This window comes from Marmota marmota, unplaced genomic scaffold (genome assembly GCF_001458135.2).
Source record: "Marmota marmota marmota unplaced genomic scaffold, marMar, whole genome shotgun sequence".
In the NCBI taxonomy this organism is placed as follows: Eukaryota; Metazoa; Chordata; class Mammalia; order Rodentia; family Sciuridae; genus Marmota; species Marmota marmota.
The window spans coordinates 53,862,479-53,881,844 of NW_026000229.1; the positions used below are offsets into that span (position 1 = coordinate 53,862,479).

A 19,366-nucleotide genomic window follows, 5' to 3' on the forward strand; every position below is an offset into this window, starting at 1 on the left:
TACTAGGCAAGTGCTCTACCACTAAGCAATAGCCTCAGCCCACCAAATAATATTAATATTATTAAGTGAAAATTAGGTTGCTATACTTTACAGATTACAACATCAAGAATATCATGATTTCTCTAAATAATTCATATGAAAAATGTTTACTAATCAGATAGTCCTATTATAACCACACAAAAAGTAACCTAAAAACAATTCATCTTTACATGGACAATCTTTGCTTTTTCGTGTATTTAAGATATTTTGGGAGCAGATAAAAATCTTTAAATCAGTTACTGTGTGTGATCATGATTATTATTAGTCAATAAAAATTTCTACTTTTGAAAAAATGGTATATTTTAACACCTATTTAAACACCAAATAAATATAAAATCTAATTATATCTAAAAGGCATATCACTCTTGTCTTCCTACCTCTTTTATCTTACTCAGGTATTCATTTTTTTCAATAACGGATGTATCATCCAGTTTGTTCTGATGAGTTGTAAAGAACTGCCTATGAACAAAGAAAGCTGAACAGATTCATGACAGAACATATTTTGCAGCAAAGATACATGTACTTATAGCATGGAAACTTCTAGTCAGTTCCCAGATCCCCATACAATCTAGTTATATATATAAAAAAAATTTTCTTGCTTTTCAATTAGTGAACCAATACTTTAGTTATTTATTATTTCACTTAAGAAACAATTTTGGGGTGAGAGGTACCAGGGATTGAACTCAGGGGCCCTCAGCCACTGACCCACATTCTCAGCCCTATTCTGTATTTTATTTAGAGACAGGGTTTCACAGAGTTGCTTAACACCTCACTTGGCTGAGGCTGGCTTTGAACTCACAATCCTCCTGCCTCGGCCTCCCGAGCCGCTGGGATTATAGGCATGTGCCACCATGCCCGGCCACAAGGAACAATTCTTGAACACCCACACTCTGCCAGATTTGTTCAAGGTGCTTAGGGATACCATATATCCAAAGTTCCTAATCTTCTGTAAATTACATTCTGGTGGAGTAGTCAGAATAGATGTAAGCTACCAAGAAAATATTAATAGCTTTCAGTTAATGTTAATGCTCCAAAGAACACCTAGTAGGGTACAGTGTAGTGAGATCCTGAGAGCAACAATGCTGCTTTGGACAGAACGTTAGGGAAGACCTCTTTGAGTGATAAGAAAGAGCCAGTCATGTAAAGATCTAAAGGAGGAGACTGAAAGGCAGAAGAAACAGCAAGGGTTAAGACCCAGAGACAAGAAAAAGCTTGGTGTATTCAAGGAAGGGGTATGATTAGGCTAGAAATGATAGACTAGAACATGCAGGATTTTGAGGGCAAAGTAAGAGTTCAGATTTTATTTTACTTCTTTTATTGTATTATGGTACTGGGGTTCATACCCATGGTAGGCAAGCACTCTACCACTGTATTTTCTCAGTAGGTTCTGAAAATCCCCCTTGACTAAGAATACTTATCACAACCCACAGAAGAATTATAGCCTTATGGCATGTGCTACTAGTGACTTTCCCCAAAGGAAATTTTGTTTGTAAGGAGTCAACAGCTGAAGTGAGGATAACAATTTCAAAGCATCCCCCCCACTTTTTCCAAGGTGAATGTGTCATTCTTAGTCTTCTCTCTTCATCATTGGAAAGAATGGCTTATTTCAAAATGAACAGCTGATTCTTTAAAGCTATCACACAAATTTGAGTAAACTAAGAGAATAGAATATCCATCTAATATTAAAGACATTCATAAAATATGAAAGTACCATATTAACTGCTATAGTTTGGATTTTTGAATATTTCTCAGAGGCCCATATGTTAAAAGCTTGGTCTCCAAAGTGGTGCTATTAGGATGTAGTCTGCCCTTGAAAAGGGAGGACCTGGTGGGTAGTATTTAGGACACTGGGGGCATATCTTAAGGGGACTGTCAGACTCCAGGCTCGTCCTCTTCTCCTTCTTTGCTTCCTGACTACCAGGTAAGTAGTTTTTCTCTGTCGTGTGTTCCCGCCTAGCTGTGCTAGCACCCTTGCCATGGGCACAAATCAATGGGACCAAATAATCATAGATTAGAAACTTTAAAACTGTGAGCCAAAATAAATATTTTCTTTTTACAAGCTGATTATCTCAGGTAATTTGTTATAGTAATGAAAAGTTGATTAACAATATTATAAATACTTCAGTAAAAGTAAAGCATCACACTTACGTTTTATCCTCCAGAATCTTACACACTTTCTTCATCCCTTCCAACTCTTTTTCCCAGTGCTTTATTGAGCCATGTAGCTGTGCTATCTCTAAATTGTGATCACTAAGAGCCTATTGAAAATTCAACAAAAAATATGACATTCAATCATGACCAATTTTGATAACACAATAACAGTTTGATTACACTAAATATTCATGAATAACTCATTCAACTCTTATACTGATACCATCCTTTAGTTTAAAAAAAGGCAATATTTATAATTGTTTCTTCATAAAATAAACTGGGTCAAAAATGATTCTGAAATCATCAAAAAACCCAACATGTGGAGGGGGGAAGACAATAATAGCAGAAAGAATGTGAAAATTATACTTAAAAAAATCTTTAAGACAAGAATTTATTTTGTTACCATTTTTAAAAAGTCAAATAAATTAACAGCATCATAATCATATTCAAAGAATTATCCCAGAACACTAAAAAATATTGTTTTTAAAAGCCATAACAAATTAGGTCTTTTGTTTTAATAGTTATGTTTATTCCAAAAATAATTTTAAAAATATTTTATCAGTATTCAGAAAATAGAACAAATAGATACTATGAAAAAATGTTAACATGACTTAAAATAAGGGAAAAAAATCAGTAGAGAAAATTCATAGTGAAATCATTATTTTTGCAATGTAGTTTTGGTATAAAGAGAAGGGAATTCAAAGTTATTGAGTCTTAGTTTTATTTTCCACCTGTGAGGGAGCATAGAGCTAAGGAAAGGATGCACAATTGCTCTTCCCTCTGACATAGAATTACCTGGATGGAATATTTAGGCCATTTAATTCTGGACATCAACGTGGGGTCAAAGAAACTCCTGTGGGGAGCATGTCATGTGAGATAGATACTATATGAACGATACTCAAAATGTTTTGTTCTTTGTTTTCTCTAGAGCACCCAGATGGCTAAACATCTGGGCTGTAGCTAGTTCCCAACTTACCAGAGGTCCAATATTCTAGAACTATCACCAAAATTTGCAGAGTGATGAAAGATTGGGGATCAATCATTGGATTTAGGGCTACGGGCTGAAGTCCTATTGTTACCTCTACCCTTCAGTTATCCCTCCCCTGAACAAGTAGATTGCCTTGAAAATTGCACCCAATTATTCTTTTCTGTCAACATCACATTAGTTTGACCTGGTTGCAAAGACTTGAAGGCTAAAGGTACCACATGAAGGTTCGTCTGAAATTCCCTGTGGTCTCAATCCATAGCTAAACTGCTATCTTCTAATATCAACCAACGACAGCCATAAACTTTACCAAATACAAAGCACTGGGCTAAAAGCCCGATAGGCATTACTTGGTTTAATCTCCACAAAAAAAATCTTTGCAGTAGGCAATATTATTACCCTCTATTTCTACCTCAGGTTGGTAGATCCAAGATTTGAACCCAGGTCTGTGTGACACTCAGGTTTGTGCTTCAAGCACTATTCTGTGCTAATGTGAGTTGAGAAGGGCAGGCTGAATGTGGGAGGTGGACAAGGACCTGGGGATGCGTTTGTAGCATATTAGAAATGATCTTAGAGATCTTTAAATATAGTTAAGAAACATACACCTGATTTTCCCAAGCTAGGTTGGTGGGATGCTTGTTTGATTTATGAGGCTGAAACTGGAAATATGAGCTTGGGCATGCAGGTGAATTACATTTTGTATAACCTCTCTGTTCTCCCTTAAGCATGGTCTGACCTGTGCACTTTACTATGTTGAAATCTAAAAAAAAAGCAATGATCTTTTTAAATGATCATTTCATATTGTGAATAAATGTTAGCTTTTATTTGTATTCTGTAATTGAGTATCTTAATGAAAATCAATTAGCTTTTTTTAGGCTTGAAAAAAACATAGTTTATTCTTTCTTACCGCTGAGGTGGTAATAACTGCTTCTTTCATTTTTGACACTTCCTCTAGTAATTTATCCAATTCTTTCTTCTTTTTAAAAGTCTCTATTTTCTTAAGCTCATATATCTTTTTAAATTCACTTATCTATAGTGACAGAACAAACTAATTTAAAAGTCTAATTAGCACAACAAAGTTTAGAAAACTTTTTTAATTTATCAACTTAGTTCACAATCTAAGTATACCATATTCAATCTAAGTATTCCAACAAGTAAAGTAAAATAATATAAAGCAAAATCAGGGTTTGCTTATTTTGCAGTATCACAGGGACCAGTGAACTATATGAGTCAAATTATAATTATAAAATATTGAAACAGTAAATCTAGAAGAGAAGTAATAGCAATGATCATTAATAACAAGTTATAAAAGCAATATTTGCCCTTGTAGTGATTTACTAGTAAAATACCACAGCAATGGTTACCTGATTTATAGCGTGCTCAGCAGACATGGAGAGATGAGGAAGGGAGGAATGAAGAATTGCAAGGAACTTAAAAGTTACATTACTTCATGGGAAATAAACTAACTAAAGACAGAGTAAACAAAATCATTGAAGACAGGATATCTTACAATCCCAGACAACTTCTTGCTGTTTCACCAAGATCAAAGATAATATAATCACTTGTGAGACCCTAATGAAGTGAATCACCCTCTTATCAAAATCAAACACGTTCATCTACAAAATTAATGATGACGAATGAAGGAAGAAATAAGTGGGAAGGTCTAAGAAATCATTTCAACTCTGTATTAAAGAACTATGAGGACATACGTCTGGGTGGCTCTCCATTAGAGTCACCAGCTACTTCACCCCAAGCACTAATCCTGAATGACTATTATCAATTCTTTCTACACAGAAGTACAGATGCATCTGAATGAAACCTAGCAATTAAGAAGTTTTATTGAAAATGAGAAATCCGCATTTATGCTTAGACTTAATTCTTCCCCCCAAGATATTACAATTATAGAAAACAGTATTTTGTGTTGGGAGATATCTTATGGGCTTAGAGATATTCTGACATCTGTAATAGGTTTTCCTTTCTCACACTAAGTAAGGTAATTAACAGGTGACCATGGCCTGTCATGTGTCTGTAGTGAACACTGGTGGTTGATTCCTGAATATCCATCTACCTCAATTGGTCCAGCCCCTTAGCACATGGCACTCCCTCAGGATCTGCTGTGATTCCAGGGCTGGACACCATCTGCACCTGGCCTATGAAACACAGGAGAGAAAAGCTTATGCTTGGGGAAAGGTTTTCCTCTTTCCATTTGAATAAGGAAGCATAAGGTCCAGTTATCACAAGCAGGTTTCTAATGACCCTGAGCAAAACAAGCCTGGGGATGAGAGGAGATGTCCCACCTTGAGAATTCCTATAGTAAGGACAAAATAAATGACCTTACTGTTGGAGCCAGCTTCAGCCAGGGCCTTGCTGTTGCATCTGAATGCATCTTAACTGGTGTCCTTTCCCAGGAAGACAGACCTGGGGAGGCTACTTGTGGGCCAAATCCAGCCACCGCCTGTCCATGCAACACTGCTTTCATTTATTTAGGTATTATTTATGTCTACTTTTGTGACAAAATGGCAGAGTTGAGCAGCTGTGCCAGAGACTGTATGGTTTTAAGTATTTACTATCTGGCCTTTTTTAGAAAAAGTTTGTAGACCATTGAGACAGACTATTCATATAGCAATACTGAAGAGGAACCTATGATGTTTGCAGATTTCCTACATGAAGCTTTCTGAGCTTATTTTTTTTTTTTTAGGTTTTAATGTTCATATTAAAGAATAGAAAGGGGATCCATCCCTGTCGGGCTTAAATAAAGTGTGAAATCCATTTTTTCAAGAAAGCAGTGTAGCCATGTCTTCCACATGTGAGGTGTGCAGGCCCTGTTCCTGATGCCCACATGCAGTAGTGGATGTAACAAATTCCTCCCTTCTGGTGGGCAAAGATCAGATTCCATGCCTCCCCTCAACCCCAACCCACTGTTGTGGTTCCAGGAGAAGTGAAAAAAGGAAACAGGGTTCCCCCACCCTTCTAGCACCATGGGGGTCCTTATCGGGTTAGGCCCAGTTGGACACCCTGCTCTGCCCCTGTAATGTGGTGATCAGAACCAGTATGGGGGTGTCTGGGCTACAGAGAGGGAACAAAACCCTGCTCAGGGTTTGAAACAGTGGAGGGAGTGCAAATGCCTCTCAGGGTTGTCATGGGAAGGGAATGAAAACAGGATAACCCCTTTTCATCCTTATTGTCCTATAATTTGCATTTCGTTGTTATAGCAATAAATTCAAGTAAAGTTTTTAGACACACATTTCAGTGGATTCAAGCAATGCAGCCCAGGCTTACAGCTGGTTTCAACCCAGAAAAGGATCCAGAGAATTTGGCTTTTAAAATTCTGTCTGGTGGCTATAGACTGCCCAAGAAACTCTGCTATGGTCTGAATATGGTCCCCAAAATTCATATGTTGAAACTTAATTTCCAATGTGGTAGTACTAACAGGTGGGGCAAGAGTTGACTAAGTCATGACAGTCCAGAGCTCCTGGTTGGGACTCAGGGCCTTATAAAAGGGCTGCAAGGAATTAGCTAAGCCCTGTCTTGCCTTGTGCCATGTGAGGACACAACATTCATCCCCTCTGGAAGATGCAGTGTTTGAGGTGTCATATTGGAAACAGAGATTGGTCCCTCAGCAGACACTGAACTCACTGGTGCCATGATCTGGGATTTCCAGCCACCAAAACTGGGAGAAATAAATTTATTATTTGTAAATTATCCAGTTTCGGGTATTTTGTTATAGCAGCACAAACAGACCAAGATGGGCTCCTTGTTAGCTCTTTTACTAAAATGCCAGTTACAACAAACAGTGGTGCTGGGCTCTCTATTCTCAGGAATACATGGTTTTAGGGTAAAACTATTTCTGAAGAATTGACATTTTTTAAGGATCAAGAAGCTCAGACCTAGGGCTGGGGATACAGCTCAGTTTGTGGAGGCTTGCCTCACATGCACAAGGCCCTGCGTTTAATCACCAGCACCACAAACAACAACAACAACTAAACACAAAACAACAACAACAACAAAAACCCAGCTCACACCTGATTTCCAATGGTCACTGCCAGGTTTTATTTCTTTAAATTTTAATTAAGACTCAAGAAAAACAATTTAATAAACCAAGTTTCTTTCCTTCCTTCTCTTCCCTTCTTTCCATCCTCTTTCCCTCTCCCTCTCCCTTCCTATTTAAGATGATAGTGCTCGCCAGCCCAAGTCTGATTTGCTGCATTTATAAACCAAGGTTATGCCAATTGCTATCTTGGAAAGAGCAGCATCAGGAGCTGCACAGCAATCCTCATCATGCACCCAGCTTGCAGAGGGAGGGTGAAGACTGCTGCTGGGTACACCTAATATGGAGACAGCCCTGCCTCTTCTGGAGTAACCAGAAGTACTGCAAAAGAAATTTCACAGATGAAATGATTGTAAGCCATTTGAAGGTGAATTTCAATTAACACACAGCCTTTTGGGGTGCAGTAAAAGATGAGGTAGCTTTGCCAGCCCTACCCTTACATGCTGGCCTCAAAACACTGTTGGATCTTTAGGCCCTTGGCTCTGGACAGCTCCTCTGCAGGGCCACTGATCTCTCAGGTTCATCTAGAAGAAGTGGCAGGCATGAACAGGTGTTCTGTTTGAATTAGCTGGCCCTGTCCACACAGAAACAGTCCCAGGACTGCCAAAGGCAACGAGATAACATGGTGGCAAGTCCTTCTTCCCTCTATGGCTGCATATTTGGCCTATAGGCAAGGGCCACCATGAGGTTACAAATCCTGCCTCTTATATTCTTTCCCATTAATTGAGATGCTGGGATATAATCAAGTGTCTTCTCCATGAGACTCCAAATGTCTGATATTCCTGCCCAATGTTCACAGAAGACACCATAAAGAGCATTTGCCAGCCTTGAAGACAATTATTTTCCATTTCTGCCTTAGATTCTAAATCATTCTGTATCTTAAAAAAAAAATCATGCCACTTACTTCTGCAGCCAATTGCTGTTTTCTTATCAAATATTCTTCTTTATCTTTTGACATCAACTCCTCTGTCTCTTTCAGATGTACTTTATGCAATTCTGTTTCTTTTCTATCCTCTTTGATTTTGGTACAGATATCATTTATGTTAACTGTGGTAGTGGCTTTTTGTTCCATCAGCTGGTTGAGTGCTAGGACAATCTCTGTATGCCGCTTCGACATCTCTTCTTGCTTTTCACTAGGGAAGAAAGAATCCTTCCCAGCATAAAAAGGAGGGCACTTAGAAAAGAAATTTAAAGAGTGTTTGATGAGATGAACCCTTGTGAAGAGGAAAAATGTAATGGATACTTATTTTCTAGCTGTGTTTGTGATTATCTTAATTTAGTTGATACAAGGACAAAAGGAAACACAAAACAAATGTCAACCTAGCAATTGTTCATCTGCTGCAAAAGTGTCATATGGGTTCCCTTTACCCCATCGATTGCCATGTAGTAACTACAGGATATTTTGGATTAAAGTATAAAGTGATTCAAAGGTAGTTTTGAACAGGTGAATGGGATCTGGCCAGATGAATGTTTTCATATGCATCGGTCTTAATCAATCAACCTGAGATATGTCATTAAGCCAAAAAAAAAAAAAAAAGATAACCATCCCATCATATCTCCAAGACACTCTGAGGTAGGCCCAAGAGAAAGATAGTCTTCCTCTGAACAGAAACAATAGGGGAAGGAGGAAGAGTCCATCTTTACTGTCTCAAAGATGCTTGAGACCTCAGTCCAACCCTCCTCCCATCTCTGTCAGGTCTGAGGACCAAGGGAGTCTTCAACCTCACATGCTGGCCTCCTCCATCCACAGGAGACCTTATGTCAGGAAAAACATCTGACAGTAAAAGATATGAAAAGGGGATCATTAGTTCATTTCTCTAGTTTACTTTTTAAAAACTCCTGAAACATAAAGATCTTTTACTTTTTCCAGTCCCTGAGGTTAAGGACTTTAACTCGGCGGCGGGGGTGCCTCAGGAAAATGAAAGCCTCAGGAAAATGGAAGCAGGCTGTTGGGGCTGTTGATAGATTTATTTTTTATAGAAGTCAAACTCTACAGAAATGCAATAAAAAGAAGCCTAGGAAAGAGGCTCCAAGAGGAGGTCAGATAGTAGATGCTTTGTCGGTCTAGCCCAGGAAGCCTCCTAGAAATGGATCAGCCCCAGAATTGAGGAGCCTCACGAAAGCAAAGCAAGTTAACAAACAAACAAACAAACAACAACAACAACAAAAATCTAACTAGGTGGGTTGTGGTGTGTTGAGAAGAGAGCACTCCTAAAACACAACCTGGGACCTAACAAAACCACATCCAAACAGCTGCCCTTTTTTCCAGCTTTTCAGGACCATCTGAGAAAGGAGATATACTTATCACCTGTCAGAGCTTGTGGGAACCTTGAGATGCATCTTTCTTTGAAAAGTAGATGCCTCAAGTGATTGTAGCAACTTCCTTCTCTGTAATTGGCCTTTCCATAAAGATTTGGCTACAGCAATGACTCTCCAGTGTGGTTAGGATCAGTAGCATCAGCATAACCTGGGAACTTGTAAGGAATGCAGACACTTGCCCCCACCCTGCCACCACAACCCACTACATACCAGTAATCTGTGTTTTAACAAGTCCTCTGGGTGATTTGATGCTCTTTAAGTTTGAGAATTATAGGAATATAGGGGTATGATGTTGCTGACCAGTTGATAAGAATATCCAGCCTGGCAGTGTTTCTCTGGTTATTGGCTTAGAGAGTCTACTACATACAGTTGTCTCTGGTTAGCCTGCACCACGAATAACACTGCATTGTGAATCCCTAACAGGGTTAGGATATTCAGTATTCCTCAGATTTATGTAAGTATGAACATTCTTTCTCATGGAGCATCTCTCAGGACAGGTATTTTGAGGGCCTGGTTTGGGAAGTATGTTCCTGGGCCTTGAGGTCTCCACTGTTTTGATATCTTGTGCACCAAGCAACCTTCTGATTATTTTAGCTTCCCAAGGAGACTTTTTCCCCTATGGTGAGAGTTCTTTGAAAATTTCTCATGCTGGTAAAACATTCTGATATTTATGCATTAGTCTTGCAAATTTTCTCCCATAAATGAGTTATTCCTTGAGGGTTTTGTTGTTTTGTTTTGTTTTCCTTCTAGAATGTGTTTCTTTCTCTGTGAGCTGGGAGTCAAGAGCTGTGATTTCCATTTCGCAGATGGAATAAATAAGGTCCATGAGGTGAAGAGCTGGTCTGAGGCAACACAGCTCAGGAATAAAGAAAAGGAATTGACAGGTGTCAGATCCCAAGCTGAGAGCTTCAGGTAACTACAGGTGTTGTAACAGATAAATTATAGAACCTTTTTGGGAACCAACCCCATTCTTAAGCCCTCCAGTAGGTTATAAGTATGACTAAATGTCTTTAAGAACTAAACTAGATACAATAAATCTGGTTTGATGTTATTACATTATAATCCCCACAAGAGTTTCTGCTTTGGAAGGAGTTGTGGTTATAAACTTAATTCTGTGAAAATGGCGACTTAGCTATTCTGTGCCTTTACCTTCCTTTGGAGGTGGCATTTGAGGTCGTGTGTGATTTATAAGCAAACTATAGTTGCTGCTAGGAAGCTGGATGGCCCCTGCAGTGGCCCGGGTCTTCCAGTCTCCAGCTTTCCTGCCTAGGATTGGGTCATTCCCTATGACTGATCTGCACCTCTTAACTTGCCCTGCCCCAGTTCAGATCAGAGAACAAACCCCTTGGGACAATTTTCTCATTTAAGCTCCGGACTTCCACTCCCTGAAGTACTGAATTAAAAGATACTTACCCCAGAGCTTTATTAATTTCTGTCAGATCAATTATTCTCTTCTTTAAACACTCTATTTCATTATCTGTCTTGAGAATTCTCATGTTTATTTGATGTATCTCAGCACGATTTAATTTGCGAGCACCTATGACACATTCTTAAAAGTGGAAATGTTATTAATTAAATTAGTTGCCAAACAGCATGCTTGTAGATACCACAGTTTCAAACTGTGAACAAAATTGTCTTCATTTGAAAAATTCTTTTAATTATGTCAGGCACCTGTTACCATTTTGGTCCCTCTCCATCTTACCTATTTTTATTTCTCTGGTTTGTGCTGCTGCTATGGTGATCAGCTTTCTATTGCTCTGAAAACTTCTGAAAGCAGCAGTCTGACAGTACCTGATTCCTGCAGTCCCATATACTTCCCACCTCCTACTGGGACATCCTGTCTTCTCTAGTATGGACTTTCTATGGATAGCCACACCCATGTATAAACCAGAAATGCAGCAGATATGGCAAATATTAAATCAATGATGGACAGGAGTCAGGGCATAAATCTTTCCATCTTTTCTACCCTCCTCTTTAGATTGAATTCCCTAGGAAGTAATAGTGCAAAAACCATTGCCTCAGACTCTGTTTGCTGAGGAATCAATGTATTAAAGAACTAATTATTCATAAACAAATGACAAATCAACATACTTCTTAAGACTCCAAAGGATTAGCCAGTGTTTGACAGATTAAGGGTCACATATGTGAATTTTTGAACAATATTGTTTTGAAAGATGCTGGAATACCCATTGTTATACAAAAGTTGTGGCAGCTCTCCTAAGAAAGCTAGGCTAATTTTTTTCTAGCCCCCCATGTCCACCCCCAGACTACTAGTTAAATTGCTCATTATAGCAGAGCTTCTCAAATATGCATATCCGTCATCTGGGAATCTTGCTAAATACAGTTTCTAATGCTACAGCATGGGTTTGAGGTGAGTTCAGAGACTGCATTTTCTAACAAGTTTCCAGATACTGTTAACCTGTTGGATGAAAGACCACACACTTTGAACAGTATGACTTTATGACATAAAATCAATTATTAAATTTTCTTGGTTTTAAATTTAGATTTTTTTTCCTTCTAAACTATTTTTTCTGTAAGTGAATATGGAAGATAAAGAAAGGCAAACAAAGAAAATTAAGCAAAAACACTCTAAATTTTGCCTTTGGTGCATATTCTTCTACGTCTTATTATTTCTCTGCACATAAACTTTTGCATTTTCCCTGTCAAACTAAACTAATATCAAGCATATTGTTTTATAACCTACACTATCATTCAAGGTCTCTTTAGGAGATAGAAATATTACAATAAATTGAATAAAGTAAGTTTATTATAAAGAGCAATTAACTAAAACAGAGGATTAGAGTAATAAGGGAATGAATGTAAGGATTCAAGAGAACTCTAAAGAATTCAGGAATAGCAGGTATAAGCAGTAGTCACCATTCCTAGGGCTGAGATAAAAGGGAACAGCCCCTCCAGCCCTGAAAGGTAGACCTCATTGGAGAGGGCTGTCTCTCACTGAATGGCAAAAAAGTTCATGAAATGCTTAGCTGGTAGAACTTACTAGAACTCCACCCTTGAGTGTTGGAGAACCCATCCATATGGAGGTGCCATGCTTCAGAACTCACTGCAAAATTTCCTAAAGAAGTGCAGGGCAAACTCTTCATGGAGAGGTGCTTCTTGGTTGTTCTTTATCATGAAACTATCCAAAAGGTACATGGGGATACTGCTGGGCTCTCCAGACCAGCTGGGCATTGCAAAACCTTGGCATGCTGAAGCTACTCATGCTCCAAGAATCAAGTTGCCCAAGCCTACCATACTGGATACAGGAAGAGAACCCTATCCTCCTCCACTATTCCTCTAGTACTTTCTACTAGAAAATTTAACATTGTGCCTGCTAGTTGAGAAGCGAGAAATCTATAGTGCCTGGTTCCCATACTGTAGAGCAAATAATTGAAGTGTAGATTTGGAATTGAGAGCAACAAGTGATAATTGGAATATCTATTTTTAAAAAAAGATTGTCTTTGAAAAATTTTTAAAATTTATTTATTAGGACCACTCATTTAGGGTGGGTTCCCTGGGAAATGGATTCTATAATTTGTATCTAGAAAATGTATTGAATAGTGCTTTTAGGCGTGTTTCCCCTGGTAAGGTTAAAAAAAAATCAGGGCTGGACAGAAGGGAGGTTGGGAGCTGTGAAGAGTTCTGGGACTGGAGGACACTTCAGGGCTGCACTGCTCTGCAGTGAGGGAGCCAGGGATCGTACCCTCGAAGTGACAGGTCACTGAATGTAGATGGCATCTAGGCAGGAAGTGTAACCTAGGGTGAAGCCTCTCTCTCTCTGTTGTCTAAGGCAATTCCTAGAGAGAAAGTCAGCTAAGAGCCTTCATCGACACTCTTGCAGCTGGGGAAATGAAGTTGGGCCCTAACCTTACATTGAATACAGAAATCAATTTTTTAAAAAATAGATCAAAGACCTCAATTTAGAAGCTAAAACTGTAAAATTCCTATGGGTTGGTATGGATCATGGTAGAGCACTTGCCTAGTAAGCATGAAGTTTGGGGTCTGATCAATTCCCAGCATTGTAAATCAAAACAAAACAGCAAAAGCAAAACTCTTAGAAGAAAAAACAGGGTAAAACTTCAAAAACAGTGTTTTGGGCAATGACTTCTTAGAAACAATGCAAAGGCAACAAAAGAAAAATAAATGAACTAGACTACACCAAAATTAAAAATATTGTTCATAAAAAGTTACTATTAAGTCGGGCCTGGTGGCACATTCATATAATCCCAGTGGCTCAAGAGGCTGAGGTAGCAAGATCGCAAGTTCAATGACAGCCTCAGCAAAAGCAAGGTGCTAAGCAATTCAGTGAGACCCTGTCTCTAAATGAAATACAAAATAGGGCTGGGAATTTGGTTTAGTGGCCAAATGCTCCTGAGTTTAATCCTGGTACCAAAAAAAAAAAAGTCACTATCAAAAGAGTAAAAATGCAATCCATGAAATGGGACAAAAAGTTTGCAAATCATGTGTCTAATATCCAGAATACATAAAGAATTCAATGACAACCACAAACATGGATAGACATTTCTCCAAAAGAGATACACCAATAGCCAATTCGCATATGAAAAAATGTTCAACACCACTAATCATTATGTTATGCTTTGAATATAAGGTGTCCCCTAAAAGCTCACATCTGAGACAATGCAAGGATATTCATTGGTTTCATGATCGTATTCTGAGACTATAACCTAACCAGTGGACTAACCCACTGAATGGATTAACTGAATGGTAACTGTAGGTAGGTAGGCTGTAACTAGAGGAAGTAGGTCACTGGGGGCATCACGTATTTTTTCTCTGGCACCAACTCCCCCCATTTTTCTCTCTCCTTTCTGATTGTCATGTTCTGAACTGCTTTTCTCCACCACAATCTTCCACCATGATGTTCTGTCTCACCTCGGGCCCAGAGCAATGGAGTCAGCTAGATGTGAACTGAACCTCTTAAACCATGAGCTAAAATAAACTTTTTCTTTCTTTCTCTAAGTTGTTCTTGTAGGTTTTTTTTTTTTTTTAATCAGAGTGACAAAAAAAGCTGACTAATGCAATTGGGGAAAGGAAAATCAAAACCACAATGGGATACTAATTTATCCTCAAGGGGATGGCTATCATTAAGACACAAAAACCACCCAGAAAATGACAAGTGTAGGCAAGAATGTGGAGAAACTGGAAGCCCCGTACATTGCTGGGGGTCATGTAAAATTGTGCGGCCATGTGGAAAACACGGATGGATCTTCACAAAGTTAGATATAGAATTACCATACGATTCAGCAATTCAATTTCTGCATGTAAACCCAAAGACTTGAAAGCAGGGTCCCAAATAGATATTTGTATACCCATGTTCGTAACAGCATTATTCACAACGGCCAAAAAAATAGAAGCAATGAAAGTGTCCATCAGATGATGAATGGATAAACGAAGTTGTGGTGAATCCATACAATGGAGCATTATTTAGCCTTACAAAAGAAGGAAATTCTGATGTGTGCTACAATGTGAGTGAACCTTGAAGAACATTCTGCTGTATGAAATATGATACCATGAAGGTGACATACCTAGAGTTGCCAAAATCAGTTGGAATGGTGGTTTAGGCCAGTCAAGCTGCTTCATTTAATTGGATAAATAGTAAATCAGAATGAACTAATTCATTTATGTTTAGTGTATTTAGAAATGAAATTATGGAAATTAAAGTTTCATTATTTCTGCTTAAAATGTAAGGGAAAATGGTTATGGATTGCACTGTATTCCTGTCAGGTATTCTTTCTAGCTGTATTTATACAAGCAACAGCTATCAGACTCATCCTTTTTAAAGTACTTGGTTCTGTTTTCTTACACACTACATCTCTACAGCAGATAACCTCAAAAGCACCTTCGAGCTCCGTGATCATGTTTTCAGGCAGCATCTCCAGCAGGAAGTAGAGTCTGCTGAGTTCCATGGTTTCTATTTCCAGAAGGTCAATTGTGGACTTTCTCATTTCTTCCTGAAAATTTAAATTATATTTTTTAAAAAGTCAGACACCAAAATAATAAACTAGTCTCCTGAATGATGTTCTACAAATGTTTTCTGGGGCCAATATTTAACTTTCATTAAACATCTTCTGACATTATTTTTATTTGGAATAGAAAGTGCTACAAGAACATATTTTATAATCGGTTTTTAAGATATCATTGCTAATTTATCCTTTAGTTTCTGCTGATTTTCTTCTACTTAGAAATCTATCCTCTTTGTGTATCTGTTTCTTGTGTGCAGTTTCAACCATTCAGAAAGGAAAGAGTCCAACAAGGAGGATAATATTGAGAAAGAAAGCTACTTACTAAAAAAACGAAAATCGCCTACAAAAATATGTTTAGGGATAAAGAGAATAATGGTTCTCTGATTCATATCTCTAAATCCAAACAAATAACCAAGCGAGGTTGGTTGATTGGTTGGTTTAAGGTGGGACTACTTCAAAAAAGTATAAACCATTAAAAATTCAGTTAGTAAAAAAATAGATAAATCACCTTTTAAATAAATGGTCATAATAGCTATAGCTATTAGAATGATCTGAGAAATTGTCATATTTTACAAATTAAAAAAACAGATTACATAATTGTATATATAGCAAGATCACTTTTCTGTACAAAAGTAAGAGTCAAGGTTGAAAGGATATTCCTTATTCCTACCCTAATTATTCTAGGGTAGTGGATCATGGTGATTTTTACTTTCTTCTTTTAATTTTCTATTTTTTTCCCTAAAATTTCCAGAGTATACATGTATTACTATTATAATAGTGAGTATTATTACTTTTAAAAGTGGAGGAATTTAACTCTGTTACTTAAGAGATTTCATGGCTCTGATATTAAATAAATACATACCAGATACTGGAGAAAAACGTAACTAAAAAAGCAAGCAGGAGAAAATGTTCCAGTAGGCCCCTAGTGTAGCAAACACACATGAACTTCAAGTGTCTGCATGGATCTTTTCATTGAATAGGACTATAAAGTATGACTATGTAGTATGTAAACATTATTATGTATAAACATATAATTATATAAAATATAATGAAATTTTTATCAGCAGTCTGTGGACTCCACCCCATTTTCTACATTTTTAGATGCATGATATATAGTAGATTCTTATCCAATAGTTTTAAATGGAGAGATTGCATCATTTTGACCCCACCAAGAAAGCATCCTAAAAATCATCCAGAGATGACAAACAGACACATGTCAGTGAAACCACTGAAGGAAATCATAAAAACATATCTTTGATACTGGCCAGGTGAGTATAATTAAGAGTTTCCATTTTTGTTTTCACTAATAGCACAGTTTACTTCAGTGGGGTAGATATCAATGTTTTGCCAACTTTGAAAATAATTGCATTATAGAAAACTAAGTTAATTGACACCATGCATAGGATTTTCCCAGAGACTCTTTGTTCTTTGGTATTTGCTTGTTGGTTGGCTGGTTTTAAGTAGTGCTTACATCTGGTATCCCAAGTATTTGTCAGGGTGGCACACCCATTAGCTGATCTCTGTTGTCACCTCATTTGCTTTTCCTGATACAATACTATGAACAGCCCTAGAACAGCCCCCATAATTCAGCTCTTTGCACAAATAAAGCAGGCAGCAATCAATACTGGTGTGAATGCCTAGCAAATTGAAATTTTAAAAAACATGTATTTTTAACTCAAGGTAAATATTTTTCCTATTCGCCTATTTAAGTACCTTGAAACAGAGTTAGTACTAAATTAAAGTTTGATGAATAACTAAGTGGATGATTGAAAAAAATAGCTTTCATAGATAATACAATACCAATTTTTTAACAGCTATAGCAATGTCCTTAAGAAAGATCCTAGCTTCTTCATTGCATTTAAAATAGTCACTTTGCAGAGATTTTCCTGGAAAAAAAAAGATTAGAAAATTAAGATTTCTTAATTACATACTGAAATCTGCTATAATCTTACTTAAATCTTTATGATCTGATTCAAACTCTGGATGTTACCTCTATTTCTGAATTTCTATTGTACTTTATATGATTTTCTCTTGTACCTTTTGTTTCCTGTTACATACTATTCTAATTTAGGTATATATTTTGTGCACCTTGAGGACAGACTCCTCCTAATGATCCATATTTGCAAATCTTAATGGTAGAAAGAAGGTGTCTGAATAGAATAGGACAAAAAAGCAATACACATTTACAGGATATAAATGGGATAAAGCTAACATGTCTACAACATAGGTTTGAATAAGAATGGTTTCCTACATATAAATATATACTAAAATTAAAAGAATATATTGCCAGAAACAGAAATTTAATCAACTGTTTCAAAACCCACTATGGTGGCCAGGTGTGGCAGCACACACCTGTAATCCCAAGGACTCAGGAGACTGAGGCAGGAAGATCATGAATTCGAGGCCAGCCTCGAGAACTTAATGAGACACTGTCACAAAATGAAAAGGGTTGGGGGTGTAGCTTAGTAGAGTACCCTTGGGTTAAATCTCCAGTACCAAAAAACAAACAACAAAAACCAAAAAAAATTATATCATTTTTGCTTCTCTGCCAAAATTTGAGGAATGGAATGAGATTTTATTTGTAAAACCAGTAGGTGTGAAATAGACATTTCTATTCCTTTTTATTCTTTGATATATTTACTAATATCTCCTTTTCCCTCATACTTTGTAAATAGAAAGCCCCTGAGAAGAGGGGCTTTCTGAAATGTTAGCAAAGAGTAAAAACAAGGTAGATACTGAATGGGAAGAAGGAAGGAAAAGAAACATCAAAGGAAGAGAAGAGAGAAGAGAGGAAGCTGTTGAGGTCATATTACATGTGCAAAATCACAGACCTGATCATGGTAGTGTGGGTTCAAACCCAAGCAGTGTGACTCCAGGGCCCAGACTCTTCCTATCTTTCAGAAAAGTGAATAGGAATGTCCTCAGTTTCAGGGAACATGGACTCTCTGAACTAAGTTCTCAAGCCAACTGAAAACCTGCGAGTGAATTTGCACGCAAGTGTGTGAAAGAAGCACAGACATTACTTATCTCCTTTCTTTTGTTTGTTTTATGGAGTGAATGAGCACAAGCTTGCTTCTCCTTGGAAATGGGGGCATCATCTGTGTTATAACACACTCAGAACAAGAAGGCCCCAGGAAGTTTTTCCTTATGAAAAGTTTTCTGAGGGTCCAGATACTAGCAGAAAAATTATTTGTCGTAGAGTTGAATGAACATGTGAATATCAAAACCAAGCACATAAAAAAATTGAGGTCTAAGCTCAAAGTCATTGACCATGACCTTGAATACATAGGAATAATTTAAGTCTCATTAGTATTAACATTCCTCATGATAATACTTGCCCAAGCCTATTTGATAAAAATTGTTAAACTAGATCCTTGAAGAAGAAAAAAGAAAATTATGATCAATACCAGCGGCGACAGAAACAGTTGGTCTCCTGGTAGGGGGGGTGAGGCACAGACACCTGAGTCTCCTCAATTTGTCCTCGAGCCAGAGGGGAGGAGCCGGGCAGCCGCCAGCGCCCGGAGCAGGCCCAGCGGCTCGCCAGCGTGGTGACTGCGTGACCCCAATTGGAGAGGGGGTGGAGCGGAGCCGCCACCCGCACCCGCAAGGTGGGCAGACCCGCAACCCAGTGGTACATGGGCGTGGTAGGAGGGGCAGGGCAGAGCCGCCGTTTGTGCTTGCAAGGTAAACAGACCTGTGACAGCCTGGCGGGTCAGGCCCAGTGGCCTGCCAGTGTGGTACACACGTCACCCCAACTGGAGTAGGGGCAGAGCAGATCCTTCTCCCACGCCTGGATCAGGCCCTGCCGGTGTGGTGGCCACGTGACCCCAATTGGAGTGGGGG

General features: G+C 38.2%; 1 protein-coding gene across 3 annotated transcripts in view; it reads right to left on the bottom strand.

Moving 5' to 3' along the window:
- Ccdc175 (coiled-coil domain containing 175) overlaps positions 1 to 19,366 on the bottom strand; it is a 70,405-nt gene that overhangs the window by 46,366 nt on the left and 4,673 nt on the right. For 2 of the 3 annotated variants that reach the window (XM_048793522.1, XM_048793521.1), the window contains exons 2-8: positions 17,324 to 17,409; positions 15,400 to 15,511; positions 10,956 to 11,091; positions 8,128 to 8,356; positions 4,083 to 4,205; positions 2,188 to 2,297; positions 417 to 498 (exon numbers count right to left, since the gene is read on the bottom strand). In XM_048793522.1, the coding sequence (XP_048649479.1) occupies positions 417 to 498; positions 2,188 to 2,297; positions 4,083 to 4,205; positions 8,128 to 8,356; positions 10,956 to 11,091; positions 15,400 to 15,511; positions 17,324 to 17,409 (878 nt within the window). The remainder of the gene's footprint in view (positions 1 to 416; positions 499 to 2,187; positions 2,298 to 4,082; positions 4,206 to 8,127; positions 8,357 to 10,955; positions 11,092 to 15,399; positions 15,512 to 17,323; positions 17,410 to 19,366) is intronic. The other variant, XM_048793523.1, reaches the window with a different exon arrangement.